The 25435-nt window shown below is 36.3% G+C and overlaps 1 protein-coding gene across 1 annotated transcript in view; it reads right to left on the bottom strand.

Moving 5' to 3' along the window:
- Positions 1-4717: 4717 nt before the first annotated feature.
- Positions 4718-25435, bottom strand: part of TMPRSS11A (transmembrane serine protease 11A) — a 43810-nt gene continuing 23092 nt past the window's right edge. Inside the window, exons 4-9 of the mRNA XM_068542184.1 lie at positions 21561-21628; positions 19439-19599; positions 13055-13226; positions 10611-10870; positions 6669-6811; positions 4718-4879 (exon numbers count right to left, since the gene is read on the bottom strand). Of these exons, the coding sequence (XP_068398285.1) occupies positions 4718-4879; positions 6669-6811; positions 10611-10870; positions 13055-13226; positions 19439-19599; positions 21561-21628 (966 nt within the window). The remainder of the gene's footprint in view (positions 4880-6668; positions 6812-10610; positions 10871-13054; positions 13227-19438; positions 19600-21560; positions 21629-25435) is intronic.

The following is a 25435-nucleotide window of genomic DNA, read 5'->3' as shown; positions in this document are numbered from 1 at the left end:
GCACCGACCTTAGAAATGTAGCAAGCACCTTTGGGTTTTTCAATGGATAAACCTGAGATAGTCTCTTTAACTCATCCATCATTATTTTTGCAAATAATATTGTTACTCTAGTAAAATCAGCTTCATTTTTCCATTAGTTGGTCTAATAATTAGGTTTTGAATTTCCAAACTTTCCTTTGAACTTATTCTCTTTCAGGCTTTCCTTGTTTCTGTCTAAGTGGATTTGTATTTAGATTCCTCTCCCCACTGGCTTTAATCTTCAGATTAAAAATCTATAAGATGTCTTTCGATTTGGCTTCTCCCTAAATCAGGACCTCAGAAATTCCAACTTTAGCTCAAAATACCACAGTTCATGGATAAGTTACTGAGCCTAAAATGTAGCATCTTTATTCAAGCTTAGATGTCCCAGGCATGTACTTATACAAGCAGTCTTGACACTCTTACTGTCTCTCCTCTTTTAGCCCATGAGCCCCTGATCATTTTCATTAGTATGTATTTAGATTTCAGTGCGACATTTGGGATTTTTTTCCCTTTATTTAATTTAGTGACTTCAGGTGTAGGAGGAGTCTCCTGAACTTGGAAAACAACAAAATCAGTTTTAAAAGGTTAATCAGTTAAATCTTGATTACTAATGGATATGAAAGGACAGGCTTATGGATAATTAAAATCGCTGAACCAAATGTCATGTTTTTCATGAAATTCTAATCCTTTAATTTCTGTGAGCTTTCAAAAATAGATATTGTACACGATTTTTAGTTTTATCTCTATTGTTTCCCATTGGGCAAATTCAACAAAGAAGGGCTTTGATCAGAAAAATATAACCATGGATATCTAACAAGGCTTTTTGGAAGTACCCAGACCTCTTTTGTGACGTCCATGAAAGAAAAAGGAGGAAAGGCCTGTCCTTGTAGATCAAATAAAAACAAAAAAAGGAAATGAGAGATTTGCTTTTTGGCCTTATTTCCAAATATCCCTATGGGTTTGGAATGTGCTCATTTAAGGGATATAGGGAAAAGTTTTTGATTTAGAGGGCGTCCTGAAATGTCAGAGACTTGCCTTACTGTATTTTGATTGCTTCGGGTGTAGGCAGAGAGCAGGAGACCTTTAGAAACGTTCAAGAATATGCAAAGCAGGACCAGCACAGATTGGAAAGCAGTGTAAAAGAAGGTGACCTGGGGGAAGCAGTTAACAACTGAGAACTGAGGTGTCTTTCCTTCATAGAAATCATAATTAACCTCTATTAATTTATTCTTTCACTAAACACAATATATACAGCATATTGTCCTAAATACTGTAGGGAATACAAAAATGAGCAAAGCAGTCTTTAATGGAACTTAAAATGTTTGCAGAGATAATACATTTACACATAAGCTGTAATACAGAGTAAAGTACGAGAAATGCTCTAGGAGAAGAACAAAAACATTCAAAAAGAGTAATTTTGTCTGGGATAATAAAGGTATTCTCAGTAGAGGTGATATTTGAGCTAGATCTTGTAGAGTGAAGAGAACATTGCATGCCCCACTATATATGTGTTCAGGAAATAAAGAGTAACATTCAGTGTTATAAGAGCACTGAGTACAAGTGAAACAAAAATTTTATTGGTTGTTGGCAGATTGTAAAGGACCTTACAAGCTATGGTGAAGTGGATTTAGACTCTATTTGTCAGGCAAAGGGGAAATCAGTGAAGATTTGAGTGCGTGAGAATAGCATTATTCAATAGCATTATAATCTAGCTACAATTTTCTAAATGGAGTAGAGAGATGTTGAGGGTGGGGAACGCAGTGGGAAGAGGTGAGATAATAACAATATGGTGTTAACAATAGTGAATGATCATTCCAGAATGTGTTATAGGAACTGCAGACTCACAATCTAACTGACTTGTTAGATTGTGAAATCAATTTAGTTGGTGGGGCAAGCATTTAAAAAAATGAAATAGAATAGAAATATTAGATTTTATTGTATTTAATAAGGTAGGTATTGTTTTATGAAACTTCTATTTCATTTTTTCATACATAGTATTTTGTTACATATTTATGGAGCTGTGATGTAAAATATATTTCTTGCTGTGGATTGTGGTCAAGATAGAGAAACTCTACTAGAGGGTATATTCATAGAACACCTATCTTCATAGCAGTGGTTGATGGTTCTCTATGAATATACTGTAGGCAGGAGTATGAGAGAAACGCTAGGCACATTGTGTGTGGGAAGATCACTCTGTATTTGAAACAGCCACTGAGCTGTGACTGAGCATCAGTCACTTATTCTGCTGTTTCTTTTAGGAACATGATAGTGAACATACAGTTTGACCAGGAGACTATAGTTTTTGAATGCTCAGTGTCACAATTTTGAGATATCGCTGGCATTTCTGAAAATAATCAAATGTCTTTGGAACAGTAGATCTCAAAAGGGAACAAGTTCACCCCTTAGGAGACATTTGCCAATGTCTGGAGACATTTTTCGTTATCATAATTTGGCGGGAAGGAGTGTATTTCAGGCATCTAGAAGGCAGAGGTCAGGGGTGCTGCTAAAATTCTACAATGCATGGAGTAGCCTCTTAAAACAAAGAAATATCAAGACCAGAAGGTCAAAAGTGCCAAAGTTGAGAAATTCTGCTTCAGAGTGACCCAAACTAGTTTTTAAAAGAAATGTAATTTTTAACAGAAGTTGAAAGAAAGATTCATGCTATTGGCCTAACACAGATTCAATGATACTATTTGTAGAATGCTCTGATCACCAACTTTATTATTAGATTTTAAATGATATATCAGTATTTGTTTACATGTGACCCAGGATTAAGTGCTTCACAAAACAGTTTCGAAATATAAAGTTATAACTCTAAGATCATTTCTTGAACCTTAACACTAGAAATCAGAATTATATCTTGCCACCATAATATTGAATAATTTATATGCCTATGTGTATTTTTATATAAGAAAAAGCAGCTGTGTCTTGAAGTGAGTTCAGAGAATTGGCAGCCAGCCCCCTAAGTGAATCACACCGTTTAAAATTCTTGAGCTTCTTAATTTAAAACAGATTCAATAGAACTCACTGAAATTTTTATACAGCTGATGATTCAATAAATATAGACAGTCATAAAGATACTTTGTAAGAAAAGGGTCTGTGAAATTTGTATCTGGGTTCTAGGCCCCCTGGGGATACAAATTACCTACAGCTTCACAAAGTTATTTACTTTTCCTGGCTTCAGTTCGCTGAACTCTAAGTGTACTGGCCCACATGACGTGTAGTCTCTCCTAAGCTTTAAAATTCTGTGAGTCTAAGTTATGGATCAATTTTTATGGTGAATAAATTTTAAATCTCTTTTAGATTATTTTAGGATTTAAAAAAAAATTTTATTTATTTAATTTATTTATTTTTGGCTGCGTTGGGTCTTCGTTGCTTTTAGGATTATTTTTATGCCTTATCAATAGCACATGGGGGAGACTGTTATAAAGGAACTCAATTTTCTAACAGTTTGGTTTACATTTGGACTGCATGAGTAAACGACGCCCCACCTATAACCCTGATGTTTAGTCAGCATTGTCACACAGAGTAACAGTTTCCACAAAATCTTCATTTAATTGTATCATGGAATACATGAGCCTGACTCACCCAATGTCTTCATGAGACACTTAGGGGGTTCATTTAATCACTTTGTTCATGTGTTCTGTATGGTTGGTCCTCAAAATTTATATTTATTAAACTAAAACAAAAACTGTTGTTTCATGGTTGCAATAGTCAGGCTATTGCTGCAAGCCTTAGGAGATAATTGGCTGCAGCAATACAAAGGAATAAACTTTTTCTTTCTGTGTGGAAGGATAATGCTCATTAATTCTTCAACATATTAACAAATTCTCATTTTTTCTAGGCATTTAAGCTTACAACAATAATGTACAAAGCTGCCTCCTGGTGGTCCAAACATGTAAACGCATCTATAAAATATCCAATTTTTGTGCCATTATTTTCAGACTGCTCATGAAGTTACTATCACCTTCCCCCAAATTTTTGTAACAAAAATACATCTTTGATTAGCTAATTACTGTATATATTCATTAAGCAGGCTTTTTCTGGGTATATCTGAAGGTAGGGATATTCTCTGTGCGTGTGTGTGTGTGTGTGTGTGTGTCTGTGTATGTATGTTAAAGAATCACTGAAAAATTAGGGAGATTTTGTAGCAGACAAAGGTTATAAGATCTCTGGCTTGATTTATCACCATACTTTGTTTCCTAGATATAACTTTTTTAAAAATTAGGATCCCTCCAATGGATTTATAAATAGAAAGTACGGAAAATTTCTTTGGAAAACCTGTAAGAACTAGAAAATGTATTTGTGACCTCTGGAGAAATGATAGAAAATTATATAAGGGTTTCCTAAACTCTGAGAGTTCAAAAAGTTTCTCACTTAAGGGAAAAAGACACTCTAAAAATCTTACAGATTATCCTAAAAAATTTGCATTGCTCCTCTTTTATACTCTAGCTTGCTGATTTAAAGAGCACAGTATCTCTGCTGTATTTTTCAAGCCAGGCTAAACTGACCCACTACCTTATCAATTTAAATCCTTTACAAATTGGCTATGGGATTTTGATTGATTAAAGTGATTCTGAAATAAATCATATCATTTAATCTCACTTCATTGTACTACAACAATGTAGTACAATATATGGATTCTCATACATGTATGACCTGCATACAGCTCTCAATGTTTAACTTGTATAGTGAATTAGAGGCCCGTTCTTGAAGTAATCCAGTTTCGGTAATAAGCCACTTTTGTGTAGACTCCAGGTTTGTTCTTTTGCCCACAGTTATCTCCCCAGCTCACAATTCCAATGAGATACCAGGTATCTTTAAGATCCTTTCCAACTAAAGGTCCCCCAGAATCACCCTGAAAATAAAAAAAGAAAAAAGAGAAAGAAAATTAGCTAAATGTAAAGCTTATTACTTAAGATATTTTGATGAACCACATATTTTATTATTAGACAGTATATGTATAGATTACCAATTCTAGGATAATTAGTTGAAACATGGGTTTCGAAAGTTATAAAAGCCTTAAAGTTCAATTTCCACATTTTATTTTTTTATTTTTTCAACTTTATAGATGTATAATTCACAGATAAGCTTATATATATTTAAAGTGTACATCGTGATAATTTGACATATATACTTTGTGAAATGATTACCACAATCAGGTTAATTAACACATCCATCACCTCACAATACTTTGTGTGTGTGTGTGGGTGTATGTGTGTAGTAAGAACGCTTAAGGTCTACTCTTAGCAAATTTCAAGTACACAACACAGAAAGTCAATCTGATGTTAGTTTTTTCTGACTCCAAGTAAAGTGCCTGGGCTTCTGTTTTATCAGACAGACGAAGCACCTCCTGATGTACCCCAGTAGCAATCCCTGTATTCCTGCTTAGACCCCTGTGCCTGAGTCACTTCCTCGATAACTTCTCCAATTTTTCTATGACTAGAGCTTTGCCTTATTATGCACTGAACAGTCATGGGGCAGGAATCTTACCTCTGCTTCCCAGTCCAGTGAAAGCTCTTCATGACCACCAGTCTTTCCAGAGGCTTATCACTGATCTCACTGTTCATCTAGATTCCCATTTTCAGTGTGTTCCTGTCACCAACTCCCACTTGCCTGTCATGGCATGAACCTCTCTTTGGATTCCCTGAATTCTAGATACCTCCTCCACATTCTCAGCAACCAGGGCTAGATTCTGCTCTTGCCCAGCGTGTATGCTGCAAAACTCCCTGCTATTTTTCTGACAGAGGTTGTCTATGTTGTGTCACTTGTGGGACTCTGGGCAGGGCTTTCTGCCACCTGATAACAATACAATTCCCGTCATTTTAGCATGTGGAATCACCTCCTTGGAGTTTTCAAGAATCTCACATTATAAAGCAAGTGCCTCCAGGAAGAAACACACTTTACTCCTTTGTCCAAAAATATACATGCAGGATAGACGCTGGACAACACAGTAGGCCACTGGAAAGGGGACTAGATATTCACACCATTGCCTAATCCACCTTCTCAGCATTAACAGCTTCTCACCTCTCATCCTCCTTAGGCTGAGACCCAACATATTACTTGGAGTTGCCTCAAATATGAATTATAATTTCACACCTTCAGAATTTTAGCTATGCTTTTTCTCTTTTCTATAATAGTCTCCTCTTATTCTATAGGGTAAGTGCTCTTTATCCTTCTGGCCTCATTGAAGTATCATCTCTCTAATACTTGTTCCAAAAATGTTCCTTCAAGCTAAAAGTGTTTGTTCTCCACACTTGAAACTAACACAATATTGTAAATCAACTATACTTTAATAAAAAATTTTGTTCTCCATTATATAATTTATAACATTACACCGTAGTTCATTGTTCATGATTGTTTCCTTTCTAAATGTGAGCTCTTTAAGGAAAGGGACTCTGCTTTATGAACCTGTGGATTTCTGGTATTAAGAAAATTTAATTTTATTAGTTGTTTGATAGCATCAAAGCAACTCTTTGCTTATTTTGTTTTGCTTAATAAAACATTTAAAAATATGTTTGTGTTTGAGATTTGCATTTATAAATTTTTGAACGGACAAGATCTCTGTATTTTACTAAAATAAAGAGCATTTTGAGCCAGATAAATTTTTTAAGTTCATGATATCAAAATAATCTCTCTCCACCTACCCCACAGGCATCATAAATTCCTTCCAGATAGCCAGCACAAAACATTCCAAATTTTATATCTCTGCCATACATATGTGGCTGCTTGCACACATCATCACTTATGATTTTCAGTCTGGTTTCTCGAAGATCATTTTGGGATTCCCCTTAAGGAAAAACAAAGTAATTTTAGTGTTTACAATAAACATCCTTAGCTAGAATGAAGTGTGGACCTTTTCCCGATTTTTTTTTCATACTAAAATTGTTGATACAGAATGAGGTTAATGTAAGCAGTTCCTAAAGAAAAAAATTCTGTTTAATATCTGGCATATGTAAATGATAATCGTCCTTATCTCATTTTTATAAATACCTATACTAGCAAGAAAAACATTTTGTTTCTTTTTCTGGAAAACCTTTGTACCTTTACTTAAAAAACAATCAGTTAATGTATTTAGGAAGGCATTTTTAAAAAAATAAAGTTTGTATTTGTAGATTCCAGATTGTTCCCAGAAACTTTGCAGGCCTAGTTTGCTCCCCTGGCTTGATAAAATAACTATATACATTTATTTTATCCTTTACATTTTATGAAGAACTTTCACATACATAATGACATTTAAAGGCAATGATTTCATTACCTCTTACAATTTTGGGACTCCAGATCATAAACTAGATCCTGAGTTATAGAAACCAGTATTAATGCAGAAGACAACTATTTATGATGGAAAACAATAATATCACAAGCATTCAGGGTTTCTTTATATCAACCATACGCTGATTGGGAAACTGACTGTGTAGTAGACAGAATTCTACTATGATCCCCAAGATTCCTATGTGATCTCCTTTCTCTGAGGTATGGGTGGGATATGTGAATATTATGGATGTCATCCTCATGATTAGGTTATGTTCTGTGGCACAGGAGAGGGAATTTTGCAGATTAATTAAGATGTAGTCAGTCTGACAGTGAGTTCATAAAATGGGAGATTTTCCAAGGTGGGCCTGACCTAATCCTGTGAACCCTTTTAAAAAGGGCTTAGGCCTTCCCTAAGTTCAGAGAGTTTTCCCTAATGGTGTTGGAGAAGCAAGATGCCATGAGCTCTGCAGCTGCAAGAAACTGAGTTCCATCAACAACCAGCTTGGAAGAGAACTCAGAGCTGTAGATGAGACCACAACCCCAGCCAGCACTTTGATTGCTGTTTTGTGAGACCCTGAGAATAGAACCCAACTAAGCTATGTCTGAACTTCTGACCCATGGAAACTGTGAGATAATAAATGTGTGCTCTTTTAAGTTGTTAAGTTTGTGGTAATTTGTTACACAGCAGTAGAAAACTAATATAGACACTAATTTCTGTAGAATGCCAATTCAGGATTTATTTCTGGACGGGTGTGTTCGCTAAAATGTTTAAAAAATGCTCAAATTATTCTGTTCTTTGAATATAATTGGTGTAATTTTTTTTTGCCTACTACATTATCGATTAAAAATAATTCATGTCCAGTGCCGGGAAGGGTAAGATGAAATGCATATTGTAGGTGACAGTGTAAATTCGTAAATTTTTCATAAAACTAGTTGGCAAAAAGTTATAAAAAGTATAGTCTAACACAACATTGTAAATCAACTATACACCAATAAAAATTAATTAAATTAAAAAAAACCCATAGGAAACAAACAAACAAAAAGTATAGCCTATAAGTCCTATACATCCGTGAACTGCTTCTCAACTATTGTGGGAATGCTTAATGACATTTCTCAGAAAGTATTGATTTTTTTCAAAGAATCAGCTTTTTATTTCATTAATTTTCTCTATTTTTTGCTTTTGATTGAATTCATTTTCACTCTTACCTTTATTATTTCCTTCTTCCTGTTTATTTTAGGTTTATTTTGCTCTTCTTTTCTAGTTTCTTGAAATGAGAACTTATGTTATTGATTTGAGACCTTTCTTGTTTTCTAATGTATGCATTTGCTATGTTTCCCTCTCTCTTTACTGTTTTAGATGCATCCGGCATGTATTGATACTTTTTCATTTTCATTTTATTCTATGTATACTTACAGTTTTCTTCAAGATTTTCTCTTTGACCTATGAATTATTTAGAAGTGTATTGCTTAATTTTTAAGCATTTAGAGATTTTCCTGTTATCTGTTACTCGTATCTAGTTTGATTCCATTATCATCAGAGAGCATACTATGTGCGATTCCCATTCTTTTAAGTTTGTCGAAGATTGTTTAATGGACCTAGATATAGTCTGTCTTGGCGAATGTTCCATGGGTGCTTAAAAAAAGTAGGTATTCTGTTGCTCATTATAGTGTTCTACACAAGTTAGATTCTTTTGCTACTCAAAAACTATTATGGCAGGTATATTTCTATGCCAACCTCAAACTCCAGGCCAGAAGTGATTCTTTCCATCAAGCCAAAGGGAATCTGAGATGCCCCTCCCATCAAGCAAAGAATGCAACTCTATCTTAGGAGAAAATCCATCAGAGAGAGTGAAGACATAGTGGTGTCAGGCTCACAGCTCTACTAAGTCAACCTTAGGATTATTAAGCTATGGATAATAATTTCTGTGATTGGTAATATGACCTTAAAGAAAGCAATACATATCTCAGCTTGTATAATATGGAGTGAAACCACATGGGACATCTGGAGAAAATCTAGAGACCATCAAGCCCATTCTCAGCCACATTAGTGAAAGGTATTCCTGGTTCCTTAGTGGAGAATGAGAACTAAAGGCTTATTCTTTAGAGTTTATTGTATATAAATTGTATAGAGCTCTGTGAATGAATTTTTTCATTCTCAAAAAGTCCTTTTTTACCTTCTCAAGCCCAGAGTTAAAGAAACCCTCTGGCTGTTGTTACATGTATGCCCCTGGACCAGATTTTAGAATCCAGAGTGTGTCTGACCAAATATGCCCCTAAAACATTAAAACATGAAGTTATTTTTATTTCTTAGGAGATTAAGTTAGTATATCAAGTTAAATCATTTTAGAGAGGTCAATGGAAGCTTTATTATGAGAGATGACATCTCTATACAGTATTCTTATCCCTGATAACACCTAATTAGCCTCTTTAGTTCTGAAGCAGATTTTGCTGCAACTGAAGATTGTAGCTGAGCAAAGAAAACATTTTTGAGGTGATTGAGGAAACTGAAAAAGTGATGGAGCAAACTAAGGGGAAGAGGAGATGAAAAAAGGGAGAGGAGGCTGACAGAGGTGGGGCTCAAAGTGAAAGAGTCTTGGAGTGAAGGTGGGCATGAGGGTCATAGCATAACCAATATATACCTGGCATTGCATAGAGAATGGTACATAGAGATAGATTTTAGTGTTGCTGAGGGAACCTCTTTTCCTTTATCTTCCTTGAAGCTTTCCCTTTGGAGCTGTCTTTCCCTTGTTCCATGTGATTCTGACTAGGCTGCCAATCACACACCTGCCTTTCTTGCTATAGGCGTAGGAGTGAGTATTTGAGTCAGCCAGTCAATCTGGTACTCCTGGACACAAGCTGGGCCAAAAGAGACCTTTTCAGGGATTAATGTAGTTCTGGCAAAGAGAAGGCACATGCTCTTCCCTGGCATTGACTAGGTGAAGATGTACACCCTGAGCTGCTGTTGGCTACCTTTACCACTATGTGGAGCTAGAATCCCTCTACATGAAGGTGACCTGGAGAAAACAGAACCAAGTAATGGAAAGACTCCGAGATTCAGAGCCTGATGACATCATACAAACTCCTGAATCCAACTGTATCTGAAGCCAGGCTCATCTCATCTCTTGACTTCCAAATGACAAGGGCCAAATTTGCCATTTTATTATTATTTTTTACTTTAGTTAATTTGAGTTGAGTGTCTGTCACTTGTAAAACAAGAGCCCTAACTAATCCAACCAAACTGTGTGGAAAAGTCTGACAGAATAATATTGATGGACATTAAATCACACTGCCATAAATAGGGCTTAGTGCTCCATGATTCATTTTGGGATACCCACCACTATAAAAAAGTGCTCCAAATCCTGTGACATAGACAGTTGAATTTGGTTGGAAGGACACAGAGGCTTCTGGCAAACAAACTCTTCGGATCTCATCAGTAAAGGTGACGCTGGGTGATAATTGCACAACAGCAATGTCGTATTCTCTTGCTTGGGAGTGATACCTCTCATGGGCAATAATTCTTTTGATATTTCTTTTCATTAATGGAGGGTTGATTGTTGTTCCAAAGCTAACAGTCCATTGATGTGGATTTGCTTTACTGGAAAAGGTTAGAAGTGAACAGAATATATGAACTGCATTACAATAATTGCATGCAGGCTAATAAAGGAGAAAATTCCACCCTAAAACACTTGATTGCGATGATAGTTTTCTTTGACCATATAGTCTTTTGCTACTGTTTTGAAAGATAAAATATATACAAACGGCATCTTTGAGCTGAAATTCAGTATAGAATTATTGAATTTTAGAACTGTAAAGCACATAAAATAGTATTCATTTATTTCTTCAGCAAATATTTGTTAAACATCTGCATGTTGAACCTTATATGAAGTTCCGGGGATAAAGTGGCAAACAAGATAGAAAGGTCCCTGCTGGTGGGTGTATTTAATTTCAGTGAAGGAAAAGGAGCAAAACAAATTAATGAATAGATAAATAATTTCCCACAGTGATAAGGACTATGAATAAAATAGGGCAATGGAATAGAGTACAAGGGGGTAGTTAGATAAGTCTCTTGAGATCATGGCATTTGGGTTGAGACATGGTTGATGAGGAGTCAGCTGTGAGAAGATGGGGTGACAAGTTTTCAGGCAAACATCTCAAGGGCTTAGACCAGACAGGCTGCAGTTCAGGACACAAGGGAATTATGGTGGGGGATGAGGTCGGCGAGGTAGGCAGGGACCAGATTTTAGAGTGTCTTATAGGTCATGAATAAAGTGCTTAGATTTTATTCAAGTGATATGGCAATTCACTGGATGATTTTAAGCCAAGCATAATGTAGTCTCATGTTAAAAAAAAAATCACGTTGGTTCTTTCCAGAGAGTAGATTGTTAGAGGGCAAGAGTGAATGAGGCAAAGCTGTCAGAAGTCCTTTGAGAGATGACCAAGTGTGGGTGACTTCTAGCTTATGGGCTTGAGCAGCTCGTAGATCATGGCACATACAGGGACTGGGAAGGTCATCTAGTAATGAAAGGTCCTCTGATAAAGGCTTTGTTTTATACTTAAGGAAAATAGGGCCTAGATGGTTTAAATTATATGCATAGTATCACATGTCTGTTTGTCTCTCTCTGTTCTTTATAGGATACCATCTCCCACCAAAATGTGTTATTAATAATGAGATTAATGTTCCTTAACTAATTAATTGAACTAACATCATCCAAGAGGGATAAGCAAGGAGACATATACTGCCTATGTAGATACTTGTTTCTCAACCTAATTCTCTTTTTTTTTTTTTTAAATTGAAGTATAGTTGATTTATAATGTTTCAGGTATACAGCAAAGTGATTCATTTTATATATATATATTTATATATATATATATTCTTTTTCAGATTCTTTTCCATTAGAGTTAATTACAAGATATTGAGTATAGTTCCCTGTGCTATACATAGGTTCTTGTTGTTTATCTATTTTACATATAGTAGTGTGTATCTGTTAATACCAAATTCCTAGTTTATCCCTCCTCCCTTTCCCCTTTGGTAACCATAAGTTTGTTTTCTATGTCTGTGAGTCTGTTTCTGTTTTGTAAATAAGTTCATTTGTATCTTTTTTTTAGATTCCACATATTAGTGATATAATATGATACTTGTCCTTCACTGTCTGACTTACTTCACTTAGTATGATAATGTCTAGGTCCATCCATGTTGCTGCATGTGACATTATTTCATTCTTTTTTTATGGCTGAGTAATAGTCCATTGTACGTATATACCACATCTTCTTTATCCATTCACCTGTCGATGGACATTTAGGTTGTTTCCATGTCTTGGCTACTGTAAATAGTGCTGCTATGAACATTGGGGTGCATGTATCTTTTCGAATTAGAGTTTTCTCTGGATATATGCCCAGGAGTGGGTTTGCTGGATCATATGGTAGCTCTATTTTTAGTTTTTTAAGGAAGCTCCATACAGTTTTCCATAGTGGCTGCACCAATTTACATTCCCACCAACAGTGTAGGAGGGTTCCCTTTTCTCCACACTCTGTTCAGCCACAGTTTCCTTATTTAAAACCTTAAGGACCTGATACTAGGATAATGACTACTACCCCTACTGACTTTCCAAATAAGTGTAAGTATAACACAATTTTAGAAAAGAAACTGAAAGAAGTTTTTCTCATTTTACCTCAGTAATATTTGGGGACATTGGTTATTACTCAGAAGATGATAAAACTCAGAGGTTTTTTTTTAAGCAGTAGTAGTAGCAGTAGTAGTAAGTTAACGTCAATCACTTACTTCTTAAAGCAGTGTGCTGCAGTAACAAGCCACGTATTACTAATCAGGGTGGCCCCGCATTGATGTGTGTTATTATGCTGAAGGGAAGCTTGCCAAGGCCAGGCAGACTTGACCACAATCTCTCCAGACATTATTCTGTTCATTATTAATGGAACAACTCGTTTACCACAACCTGAAAGAGATGAGATCATTAAGTTGTAAGAAACATCTCTATAATCCCTGATACAGAGAAACTAGTAGAGTACTGCGGTGCAATATTTGCATGTCATTATGTAAACATGTACAGTATTAATATCCATCCTCTGTATTTCCTGATAGTTGATATTTTGCTTACTCCCTCCCTTTATAGATGTGGATATATATTGCCTACTGAAGCTATGTAAGGTTGTAAAGTGTTGACACATCACAAAGTGTATGTCCTGAGGACCTGCAGTGTCAATTATCCAGATGTTCTGGGAGCTCCTACTAAGATTATTGTTTCCCAGTTTTAGATGTTCCCACCATGTTACTTTGACATGAAGTCCTCACCAGAAGAACTAGTCAGAGAAGTAATTGCTAATTCCTTGGAACTCCCACCCCCATACATTTTTCTGAGTGACTAGTTCCTAAAGTGAGCACGGGTTAATGTATCATGACCAGTCTCTTACTCTTTGGGATGGAGGGTTCTATGTTCCCACATAAACATCACATTCACTATTGGTAGGAATAAATATGTACTTTATTATGTGCATCAGATCAGAGATTAGTTTGATGCTTAGGGTTCCTGCTAAGAATTAAGCCTGTTTAAAGCATGGTGCTCATAAAGAAAACATGGTAGGTTCAATTCTTGTTCCAACAAATTAGGTATCAAAAAGGAAATTCACTTTACTGGTACTGATTACACTCCTTTTGTGGCCAGTCATTTTAGAAATCCCCATCACTCTGCCATCTCTAGTTTAGACTACCATTTTTCTCATCTGAAGGACTGCAATAAATTCCCTGTTCATCTACCTGCCTCCAGCTTTGCTCTTGCAGTCCGTTCTCCACACTGAAAACTGAGTGACCTTTCTGATGTGTGTAAAACCCTTCAGTGACTTCTCGTTGCCCTCCAAATGAAGTCGAAATGTTTCAGCATGGTTCTGGTCCTTGATCGTTATTAATCACACCCCTTTCCCATGCCCACCCCATTCTATATTACAGCCACACTGATATTTTTCAATGACAAGAAATGACCGTGTTCTTGCTTTTCTGAAGACATTTTTACATTCTGCTCCCCCTGCCTGAGACACTCATTCCACTTGTCACTTGATTTTCCATCCTTCCTTTCTCCTCAAGGATCACTTTCTGACCCCACAAGACCAGGTTAGCTGTCTCTGATTGACTCTCGTAGCACTGTGCTCTGTCTCTGTCATAGCGTTTATCACACTGTTTTAACATTTCCTGATTTATTTATGTCTTCCCCTACCTTCAAACTCCTAACTTTAGAGGAGGAATCATGTCTTATTGACACTTGTATTCACTTTCTGGCACTTGGTAGATGTTAAAACATTATTTATTGAATGAATGAATAAAATGTATAGTATGTTTGCAAGACACAGATGAAAATAAATGAACAACTTTCCTAAAATTCATCACTGCTATTATAAAATCTTTCAAAATTTAGGTCACACGGATATAGAGTGAGTGAGTGGAGCTGCTGTCAACCATCAAGATAGGTATAATAAGTAAAATTTATAGGTCAGTCAAAAATTATGGGGTCTATCTCTTTCCCATTTATCACTTTCTCATTTTATTTCTCAGCAGAAAGCATATTTCATAGCAGTCAAAAAATTAGCAAGGCAAGTTCATTTATTGCAAACCAGAAATATATAATTTCTTCAAACTGCCCCCCAATTCCCACCATGTAAAATGTTTTTCTTGAACATTACAAAAAGGTCGGTCTTAGGGAAAAAAAGTATTTTCATCTCTTACTCAATTGTTGTTCTCTCCCAAAGAAAATGTGGGACATGGGTGGGAGATTATGAGCTAATATTTGAAGATATTATCCTCCCTGATATGGAAATTGAACTTGTTTTTATAAGCTAACTAGACTTACATGCTTGGACAGTTAGCTTCCCTGTCGATGAGCTCATTGCTGAAAAACAAAATAGAGCAAAGAATGATAATTTGATATTCTTCTGGTTGGTCTCAATGATCAGAAATTATCAGAGGATACTGACCGCATATGGATTCTAGAAACTTGAGCATATAGATGAGTCAGGAAAATGGTTATCTGATATAACAGAATATGTGTACAGTTTTTGTAGAGATTTATAGGCAACCGCTAATTAGGTGGGTAATACAAGCAGTAGGTGATTAAGGCACAAATATTGTATGATCAAAACCCACAAATCATTTGTATTAATACAGAACAGTGGTTTTCCAATGGTGCAGGATAAAGCTTCTTTGGATTTTATTTAAGGAAATAGAGAAAGTGGGGAAAGAGGGAGAAACTAGATGGGGTCTTCAGGTTCAAACCCAGGCTCAACCAGAACAGGTCTGCTTTTTCTCTTCTCTTTATTTAAGATTTCGCATAAGCCTTTCTTTGGTCAAAGGGTTTGGGAATGGAAAAAAAAACTTTGAAAACTACCACATAAACTATATTTAAAATACTTCTAAAACACGGTTCCTAAATTATTAAAATGATTTTTTTCTGAGGAATAAACTACTGTATATTCTTATCAAACTCCTTCTGGATATTGGTAAAGGCCAATTATTGGACAGAATCTAAGATTAAATTCTGTCATTTCCAACAAAGTTAGGAATCTGATAAAGGAAATACAAACATTTAAACTTAAGCTGACGGACGGTTGCATGAAAACTGTGATGGTTTTCAAAATAAAAGGGCTTAATGAGTAGAATGAGGGTAGATTGGTTTTACTTATTTCTACCAATGCCATGTTTCTCAGACTCATATTCTTTGTATCTAATTTCTCATTATGCACAATAAGAATGTTTCTTTCTATTTACCTTCTATAAATTTCACTTGGGAAACTAGTGATGATGAACTCTACAAAGTGGGAGCTCTTGAGAATATCCAATTCAGGGATACCCTTAAAGGCATACCTAAATCATTATATGGTGAAGAATCAATGTCTCAGGTCAGATTCTCAGTACTTGCTTATGAAAGGAACTCAATTTTCAGTCAAATATAGTTTTAAGGTAGTAAATTTCTTATTTTATGTTTTTAAATGTAGGCATACCTTGGAGATATTGTGGGTTCAGTTCCAGACCACTGCAATAAGGTGAATATTGTAATAAAGCAAGTCACAAATTTTTTGACTTCCCAGTGCAAATAAAAGTTTACTTTTACACTATACTGTAGTCCATTAAGTGTGCAATAGCATCACATCTTGAAAAAACTATATATATATATATAATTAAAAAATACTTCATTGCTACAACATGCTAAAAATTATCTGACACTACAGGGTTGCCACAAACCTTCAATTTATAAAAACACAACATCTCTGAAGTGCAATAAAGGGAAGTGAAATAAAAAGAAGTATTTTAATATGCCACATGTTAGTAATAAATTAAAATGGAAAATAGTATAATGTTAGACTTCTTCAGTTAAAACTTCTTCAGCTGAGTTTGAGCAAGATGCAAATCACCCCTTTCCAGGAATGATACCAGGGTGAGTGTAATAGTTGGGAGTGTAATTGGATTTTTAAGGAAAGAGTTTTAGAGAGAATGATTACACCTGTAACTAAACTACCCATACACAAGTAACTAGCTGTTTCACATTTCCAGTTTTGACCAAATACTTTTACTTTCCACATCTAGAAGTGAAAAGAAACATTAACACCTTAGTTTTGAAAGTGACCCTCTAACACACTTCTGAGTTGGGAGTAATCATATTCAGGTCAGTACATGCTACACGTAACATGATGATAACTGGAACCCACATCAACAACATGTAGGCGGTGAGCCGCTCTTCCACAGCCATGGTGTTTGCAATTCAAAGGAGCTGATTTTAATTTTGCTCCGACACATTACATCACATGAAAGACCCACACCACACACTTATTTGTCAAGCCAAAACACAGATCCTTGACAAATTATGGATAAATCTTGGGCTGCAGTGTTGTATCTAGACTTGGTCTAGAATTTCTGCAGTTCTCCATTCATTTGAAGTCCCCCAAATTAAGTTTTGCTGGAGAGCAATGTTTTTGTCTGTAAGAATTGCCTTGAGGATTCTACTGAGCTTTCTACTAAATGGGCCTTTCCTAAGTGCTAGTAAACACTGCTCTTTTTATATTTGGAAATTTGGAAAACTTCAAGGTTATAGCTTTTTCTACCACCAGTTACTCACATTAATGCTTTCAGTTTTCCAACGCATATGCACAATTTGCTAGCTTTCTAAGAGGTAATGGCCTATAGGTTCCATATTCTATTTTCTATTTTCTTGTGTATCTTCATGCTATTTCTGTGACTTCAGGAATAACAAACATTATCATCGCAAGTTTATAGATGAGAAGATGGAGGCAAAGGCATGGGCCAATTACTTGGGTGTTCCTGCAGTGACTCAGTGGAGTTAGAATTAGGTAACTCTCAAATCAGGTTCTCCATCAGCACATCCTGCCCTTTAATCTACTCTAGTCATTAAAGTAAGCTGCAGGTCACAAACTGAACCTATAGGAAACAAAAAGCCCAGACAACTGATGACCATTTCATACTTCATTTCTGGTTTCAGATAGCTCAGGCTTTTAAGTTCCTGGCAAATTAACTGGTTGTTGGAAATTACATAGAACACATCATGTAATTTATCAGAGCTTCCACTATTTCACAACCTCGATTCATTTGTTTCCCCACAAACAAGAAAACAAAGAAGGTGGATTAAGCCCATGACAGGTTCTTCCCTCCTGGGTTGGGAGAGGTCCCCAGGTTTATTCCTTGACTAGCTGACTCTTTGTCTCATCAGCAAACTCCTGCCCATCCCATTCCTGCAGATTTTCACTTCCTGGTCAGGTTTCCTCTTAAAGGGTCAACCAGACCCTTGCAAGGGCAGGGCCTTCTGTTTCACATCTGATATTAATCACACTTACTCTGAATCTCTTCTGTGACCCATAAGTTTGATGTCCCCTGGAATTTGTACGGGAAATCTGTACTTGTCTTCCAGAAATAGATGCTTGTGGAAGCAGCTTAATGTACACGGTTGAACAGGTTTCTGTTTAGCTGGTCTCCTCAGAGTCTTTAGTATGCTAATATAAGGGATGAATTTCCAAGAGGTGAATATCATAGACTGAATTTCTGAAATGCGTTTGACCACACCCTTTTTTCACAAGCCTTTCAAGAAATTAGTAATCTAGATTTGAATGTTTGCTCCTTTTTAAAAAAAAGTTATTTATTTATGGCTGCACTGGGTCTTCGTTGCTGCACGCGGGCTTTCTCTAGTTGCAGCGAGTGGGGGTTACTCTTCGTTGTGGTGCACAGGCTTCTCATTGCAGTGGCTTCTCTTGTTGATGAGCACAGGCTCTAGGTGCACGGGCTTCAGTAGTTGTGGCTCAAGAGCTCTAGAGAACAGGCTCAGTAGTGGTGGTACACAGGCTTAGTTGCTCTGTGGCATGTGGGACCTTCCCGGACAAGGGCTCGAACCCATGTCCCCTGCATTGGCAGGCGGATTCTTAACCACTGCACCACCAGGGAAGTCCCCAATGTTTGCTCCTTTTAATTATTGGAGTCCTTAACCTTTTTTGCCCCTCTTTCACATCTATAAAGGTGAATTTGCCTAATTCATAAGAATACAGAAATTAGATGCTGCATGTAAAGGATATAGAGAAGGGCCTTGATAAAGATTACTTCTTTTTAGAGAAGCAATAATGGTATAATTGTTCCTATGATTTATTTTCTAGTTTAGTGATTTTTAAAGCATTACTTATAAGAAGGCTTTAGTGGCTCCAAAATTGATTTACCATTTTCTCAAATGCCCATAGGAAAAAAAGTTAACATAAACTTCATAATTTCACTGTTTACAGAAACTATTCATATTTTAAAAAGGCAACAAGTGAGTTTATGTTTTAGAAACAGAAAAACAGTTTTTGCTGAACACTTGGTATTTTCACTTGCTTAGTCATGGAGGAAGTGGCTGGCTCAAATTGACTCTCTGTTAGTGGTAAAGGTTTGATTTTATTTCTGGATGAGTGCCAGTCAGTTACTACAGAAAAAATCACTTGACAACTAACTTCAGACATGCTTTCATCAGAGAATAATAAAACCTTTAAAAGTCACTTTTTTAACTTGAAATTTTTTCCATCTGAATTCTAGCTATTATTTGGAATGGAAATAATGGTAAATAAGTTTATGATTAGACATAAAATGGACTTAATAGAGAACTTCACATCCCATAGAAAGCTACCTACTTACCATTAACTTCAACTGACGAGGCATTTATTGACAAAGCTCTGGTGTTACTTATCTTCTCATTTAAGATGCTATGGATTTTCCTTTTTCTCACTGCCCTTAACTCAGCAGAGGGGAACTGGAACACCATAATGACATCTGCTGTCACACCATCTTCCTCTGGACTGTGACACACAAGAGAAAGGTATTTGTTCAAAGAATACATCCAGTATTATCTAACTCTCTTTTCTGTATTGTCTTCTCCTGAATTATGCCTCAGTTGTTGAAAGTGTCAAGAACTAATCATCTCACATTGATAACTCATATATGTCACTTTCTGACTCAAGATCATTTCATATGTTCCCTCTTCAAGTTTTCATTATGTTCTGAGTGAATTTTCCCCATTAATTTGAAGGCTTGTTATAGCATTTGAGTAAGACTCAGACACCAAAATTTTATCATCAAAATTATAAACCCTGAGGATTGGAAAAAACTTTAATGGTGTCGTTGGCCAGTCCCTTGTGTGATACCTTCATCAGCTCTACAGCCTCCATGATAAGTGGTCACCTAACCCCAGCACAGTAATTAAAAAGATTTACTTCTCTAAAGAGGGTATTTCTCTTTGGTCAGCTCTGATTTTAAGAGAGCTCTTCACTTGGAGTTGAAATATGTCTCCCTAAAGCTTACATTCCATAGGCTTAGGTCTACCACTTGGGACATACATAAAACATCAGTTCCCTCTTCCACATAAAATATTTGAAGACAGTGATATTCTTGGTGTCTGAGTCTTCTCCAGATTACACATGTCCAGTTCCTTGAACTTTTTTCATATACACAAGTTCAAGCCCCTTCACTTGTGGGGTTGAATTTTTCCATACTGTTAAAGTAGGAAAACCAAACAATTAAAGAGCTTTAAGAAAAATGGAAACCTATGTGTTGATCTGCCATGTCTTTTATTTTAACATTTCAAAAGATCCAAGCTCTAAAAAGCACTGAAGCCCTATTTTCCTGAATTCTTTGATTTAAAAAAAGAGGGAATCATATCAGTTTGAAGGCATTTTATATATTGTGGTTCATTTAGGCTTTGGAATGTGAAGATATAAATAAACAGAATTTTATGTCAAATTGGTAAATATACAATCTAGTAATTTTCCCTCTTTTTAAATCAGAGGGAAAACATTGTTTACCAAGTGGGATTTCTCTGGACCCACACAAAGCTTACAAAATGATAGTGGCTACAAATTCAAAGGAGTTCATAAGGCTATGAAAATTTTGCTAGGATGCTATGGCAAGTCAGAATTTTAAAATGGAGGGCATGAAATCTAGAAAGTTTCAGAAAATACATGCTTTTTATCTCCTAAATATTATAAAATTTATCCAATATATATTGTAAAATCCTTCTGGAGGTCACTAGTTACTCGATAAAGGTATAAGGAAATTGGAGTAAGTCTGCCAATAAAGCATTAGCCTATTGATGAGAAAACCGATTATTATTTCCTTCAAATAGATCTGTCTGACTATATTCATTTTCTTTAAGAAGATGAGTCACACAGGCCCATATGTTTGTATCTGTTATGTATATGTTCTGCTATGAGCTTTCCAAATAACACAATTGAAACCTCTGAGCAATTTCTGCAAATGACAGGAGACTTCCCTCTCCACCACAACAAGCAGAAATTCATTAAAACAGGAACATCTTTTTGTTTGGGCATGGCTCCTGTAACTAGGGCTTCATTACAGGTAAGACTTATGATCCCATTTTGTAGTCAACCTTGCCTTCTTAATACTTTTGAAATGACATGTGTATTGAAAGAATACAACTTGGTGCATGCAGTGACATGCTGCTGGGTTTTCCCAAAGCTATGGTTTCTGGTAGTCCCAGGCCTTATAATCAGTTGATGGGATTTGAATCCTGGTTCTGTCACTTGTGGAATTTTGAACATATCACTTAACCTCCCAGAGTCTTAGGTTTTGTGTTTACAAACTGGTGGTCGGCCCTGTATCTCGAGACTGTTGTCGAAATAATATTTATAAGAAATCCTAGCCAAAAGCCAAGCTCATAGAGGCAACAGTATATGAGGGTTCCTATCTCTTTTGCCCTTTGTCACTGCAAGATGTGAATCCACCTTTGCCCAAACATACATACATCAGTCTGACTACTTGGTTCTTGATATAATGCTTGTTCAAGGCCGAATCTATAAATATCTCATCCACCTGTTATTACAATAAGAGAGAAACTATGTGTTAATAAGATATTTTATAAGAAGAATATACCCCTGATTAAATGTTAAAGCGATAGAAAAATGTTTTAACATGAGTTATATCATGATTTAAACCAGTGGTTCTCAATTCCAACTGTGCAACAGAATCATTTGCAGAATTAAAAAAAAAAAAGACTTAAGATGCTGGGGCCCCTCTCCCAGAATTTTGGTTATAAATCGTCTGGACGGAACCTAGGCATTTGTATTTGTAAAAATCTCCCCAGGTGACTCTAATGTGCTGACATAGGTATCTGGGGTAAAGGTTATCTTCCTAAAGCTCCACAGAAGGTGAAGCAGAAAGCTGCAGAGCAGAGATGGGACATGCAGGGAGGCCTTGAGGAGTGGTGGAGAGAACCGTGGCTCAGTGCTGGGTTTGAAGCCTGCTTATCCTGCTGCTCATGAACTGGGTGACCTTGGAAAAGTTGCTGAACCAAGCTGAGCCTCAGTATCTTAACCTCTAAAACAAAGATATTGCTATGCTACTCATAGGGTTGTAAGGATTAAACACATATAAAATGCTGGGTATATTTTGGTAGTAGACTGCCAGTGGATCAGGTTAGTCCCCATCCTGGCATCACAGGTCTCAGATTTCTCTGCAGGTCTTTGGCTGTAAGTACAGGGAAGAGGCATTAGAGATTTAGGAAAGAGCTAACAAGTTTCTAATTGTTGTTGATTCTGAGCCCTAGGGTAGGTCAGGAAGGAAGAAAGAGTAAGGTGGTTTTACAGGTTTAGGTCAAAGTTGTGTTCCTCAGTTTATGTCAACAGGGGAGGAGAACAAAAACTACTGTTTGGGGTCCATTTGCACAGAATTTTAATTGCCTGCCAAGACGTTATGATGCTGTGACTTTTCACACCTAGATTTTTGCTTGCAGTATCCCCTAGTGACCACTTGGTGGCAACAGTGTCATCTGAATGCAGGCACTGCATTTCATATTTGATAGTAGATGAGCCAAATGTGCAAAAATTATGTCCTAAATCCTTAAGAAAGAGACAAGAAAACCAACTCTCATTTTGAAAAACCCAAAGAATAGAAATAAAAAAGAAGACTGTTTCAGAGATCAAGGAACAAGTTGTGACTTCCTTAGCAGTATCAGGCATTTGTAAAAAGCTTAATTGGGAAACAAAATATATATCCCCCTTACTCCTTATAATAACTGTATGAAATAAGAATTATTTTGATTCTTATTTCATTTGAAGAGGAAACTGACACTTGGAGACATCATGTGAATTTCCCTAGCATCATGTGGATTAATAAACTGGGACTTAAATCTAGGTCTTCTGTCTCTAGGTCCATCTCTTATCAATCACACAACCTCCTTGTTAAATGTGATGTGCATTTTACTTCATTTTCTTTCATAGAACATATGACAATAAGTTATAACATAAACAGTCGATTGACTTAAAGTATAAAACTTTTAAACATAAATTTGGTAATATATTTTTGAACTTTAGATCAAAGACAGTATTTAGCAAATAGAGAAATTGCTTGTATCCAGAATATACACTTACTTGTATTTAAATAAGAAAAGCTTAAATGGGCTGAAGAAATGTGGGGTTTATATGTTAGAACTGAAATTATTTTGTAAGATACGTTTTTGCAAGACCGATAATTGTTTTAATCATTTCTCTTCCGACATACACAGCCAGTCCTATTACTCAGTATCTGGGGGAAATCCAAAAGAAAAGAAAAGACTAACCAAAACAAAGGGGAGAAAAATGACCAGCATTAAAAGGAAAAAAAGTAAATAGTGTTTGAGTATCTAAAGAAGTTTGGTTTGTAATTATCCCCTGAAATTCTACCCGCAATAGATCCCTTGGCTGTTTGTGACTTGTTGGTGAAGGTACTGGATTAAGTTTTTGACTCTGGATGACATCATTCATCTGGCAGAATGCCTGCTGAGAAGAATATCTAGCTCCAGCGTCCATTCCATCTTTGAATAGTTCAGGTGTCTGGGAAGATAGGAGCTGAAAGGATAACATAAGAAGAATCTAGGTAGAAGTAACTTTGGTAATCACAGAAATATAGAAGTCTCTTCTCTATATTTCAAATTCCAGGACCGTGTCCCTATAAAGCCTCATTGGTTGGGTCTGGGGTGAAGCCCAGGATCTTTATGTTTTCCTAAAAAATGCTGGGGCACAGAGACTAGCTAACAGGGTCCCTACACTAAAGGGATTTAAAACAGGGGAAATTAGAGAAGACATGAATGTAAACTTTATTGCTGAATGGAGTTTATGTAAGAACTAGCTTTCTAGAGACCCCCCCCCAAAAATGTTTCCCTGGCAGATTAAGGCCTATTTCATCAGAAACATTCTGCCAGCACTTTGGCATTCTAATTCTAAATTCTCAGAAGTTTCAAAGGACACTTTTTTTAAGCTGTGTGCCAGCTTGTTCTAAGTTGATTATTTACATATCTTAATGGAGTTAGTGATTTATAAATCTATCTTGCTCCCATTTGGAGCCATTTGTAGAGTTTTGTAGTTGGAGTTAGTCCCTCATATTGAACAAAAGACCTCCTTTCAAGGTAGTACCTCTTTATGTTTGATGATTTTGAAATGCTGGAAGTTGCACTGAGACTAAGTTCTAAGAGGACAATTGAAGGTTAGTTGGGTGTTTAATGGAAGAGTTAGGGAGAGGCCTTCAATTCAAACAAACAGACGGGCCCAGCCATTTAGCTCTCATTCCTAAACTACCTCTGTTCACACACGTAGCCCGCATTTCAGTTTAGATGCTTCCCAGCTTGCTCCTCTCACAGCAGTCTTTGTATTCACATAGGAGTGTTTCAGAGCTGAGACCACAAACTTCAGAGAGATATGCCACTGAAGACTGGCCAATGGAATATGAAGGCAGTTTCTACCAACATCACACCAGACCAGAGTGCCTGAGAACTAAAAGTTTAGAGCCAAAACATGCCAAGAAAAAAATTCAGATCCTGTTGCTTTCTCCTAGTTATAATAAGGGTGGCACACAAAGGATGGTATAAGAGATGCTTTTTAAAAAACACACCTTTAACCTCAAATAAGGTTTAATTGAAGTTGCTTTACTCCAGGGCTGAACTCAAGGTAGAAATAGAGATTAGAGCACAATTGCATTTGAGCCTCTGGTCACAGAGTCATATGTTCAAGGGCCTCCCATCTCTCATTGATCCCCGCACCCACAACCCCCATCAACACCACCATTACCTTTCATGCTTGGTAGTGCTGTTTGCAGGCATGTCTTGTTTCCCTGTGTACTTGCCCTTCTCAGGCTATTCCTTTGGTCTGTAGTCCCCTCTCTGATTCTGCTGGCTCTGCTTTTCTGAATCACAACTCTCCTTCAAAGTCTATTTCAGATAAGACCTACTTTGGGTTTATTCCTTGAACCTCAGAGTAATCTTTCCTCTTCCTGTCCTAATTGTTCTTATTCCTCTTATATCTTCTACTCCTTAATATAGTTATTTATGAAAATATATTATCTCCTCTAGTAAACTGCAAACCTTTTATGGATAGGGACAATCATTCTTCTTTTCATACTCTACAATATGTAAGAATTCAGCATGCTTTTTTGAATGAATTAATAAAAGGAAGTGAAAATTTATTTATCAGAAAGCCTTGCATTTATCAGGAAGATTTTATTAGTGTTTTTAATGAAATTTACATCAGATTGAGATCAGTGCTCCTAGAGAAAAAAGAAAACTGCCCATGAAGTATTTGAGGGGAATTTTTTCTCCTTGTTGACATTTTCAGTAACTTGATTCCTATGGACTAAGAGCTCCTACCCACT

This window comes from Eschrichtius robustus, chromosome 4, assembly GCF_028021215.1.
Source record: "Eschrichtius robustus isolate mEscRob2 chromosome 4, mEscRob2.pri, whole genome shotgun sequence".
In the NCBI taxonomy this organism is placed as follows: domain Eukaryota; kingdom Metazoa; phylum Chordata; class Mammalia; order Artiodactyla; family Eschrichtiidae; genus Eschrichtius; species Eschrichtius robustus.
The sequence above is the reverse complement of the archived record's forward strand: the minus strand, read 5'-3'. Positions and strand labels throughout refer to the sequence as shown.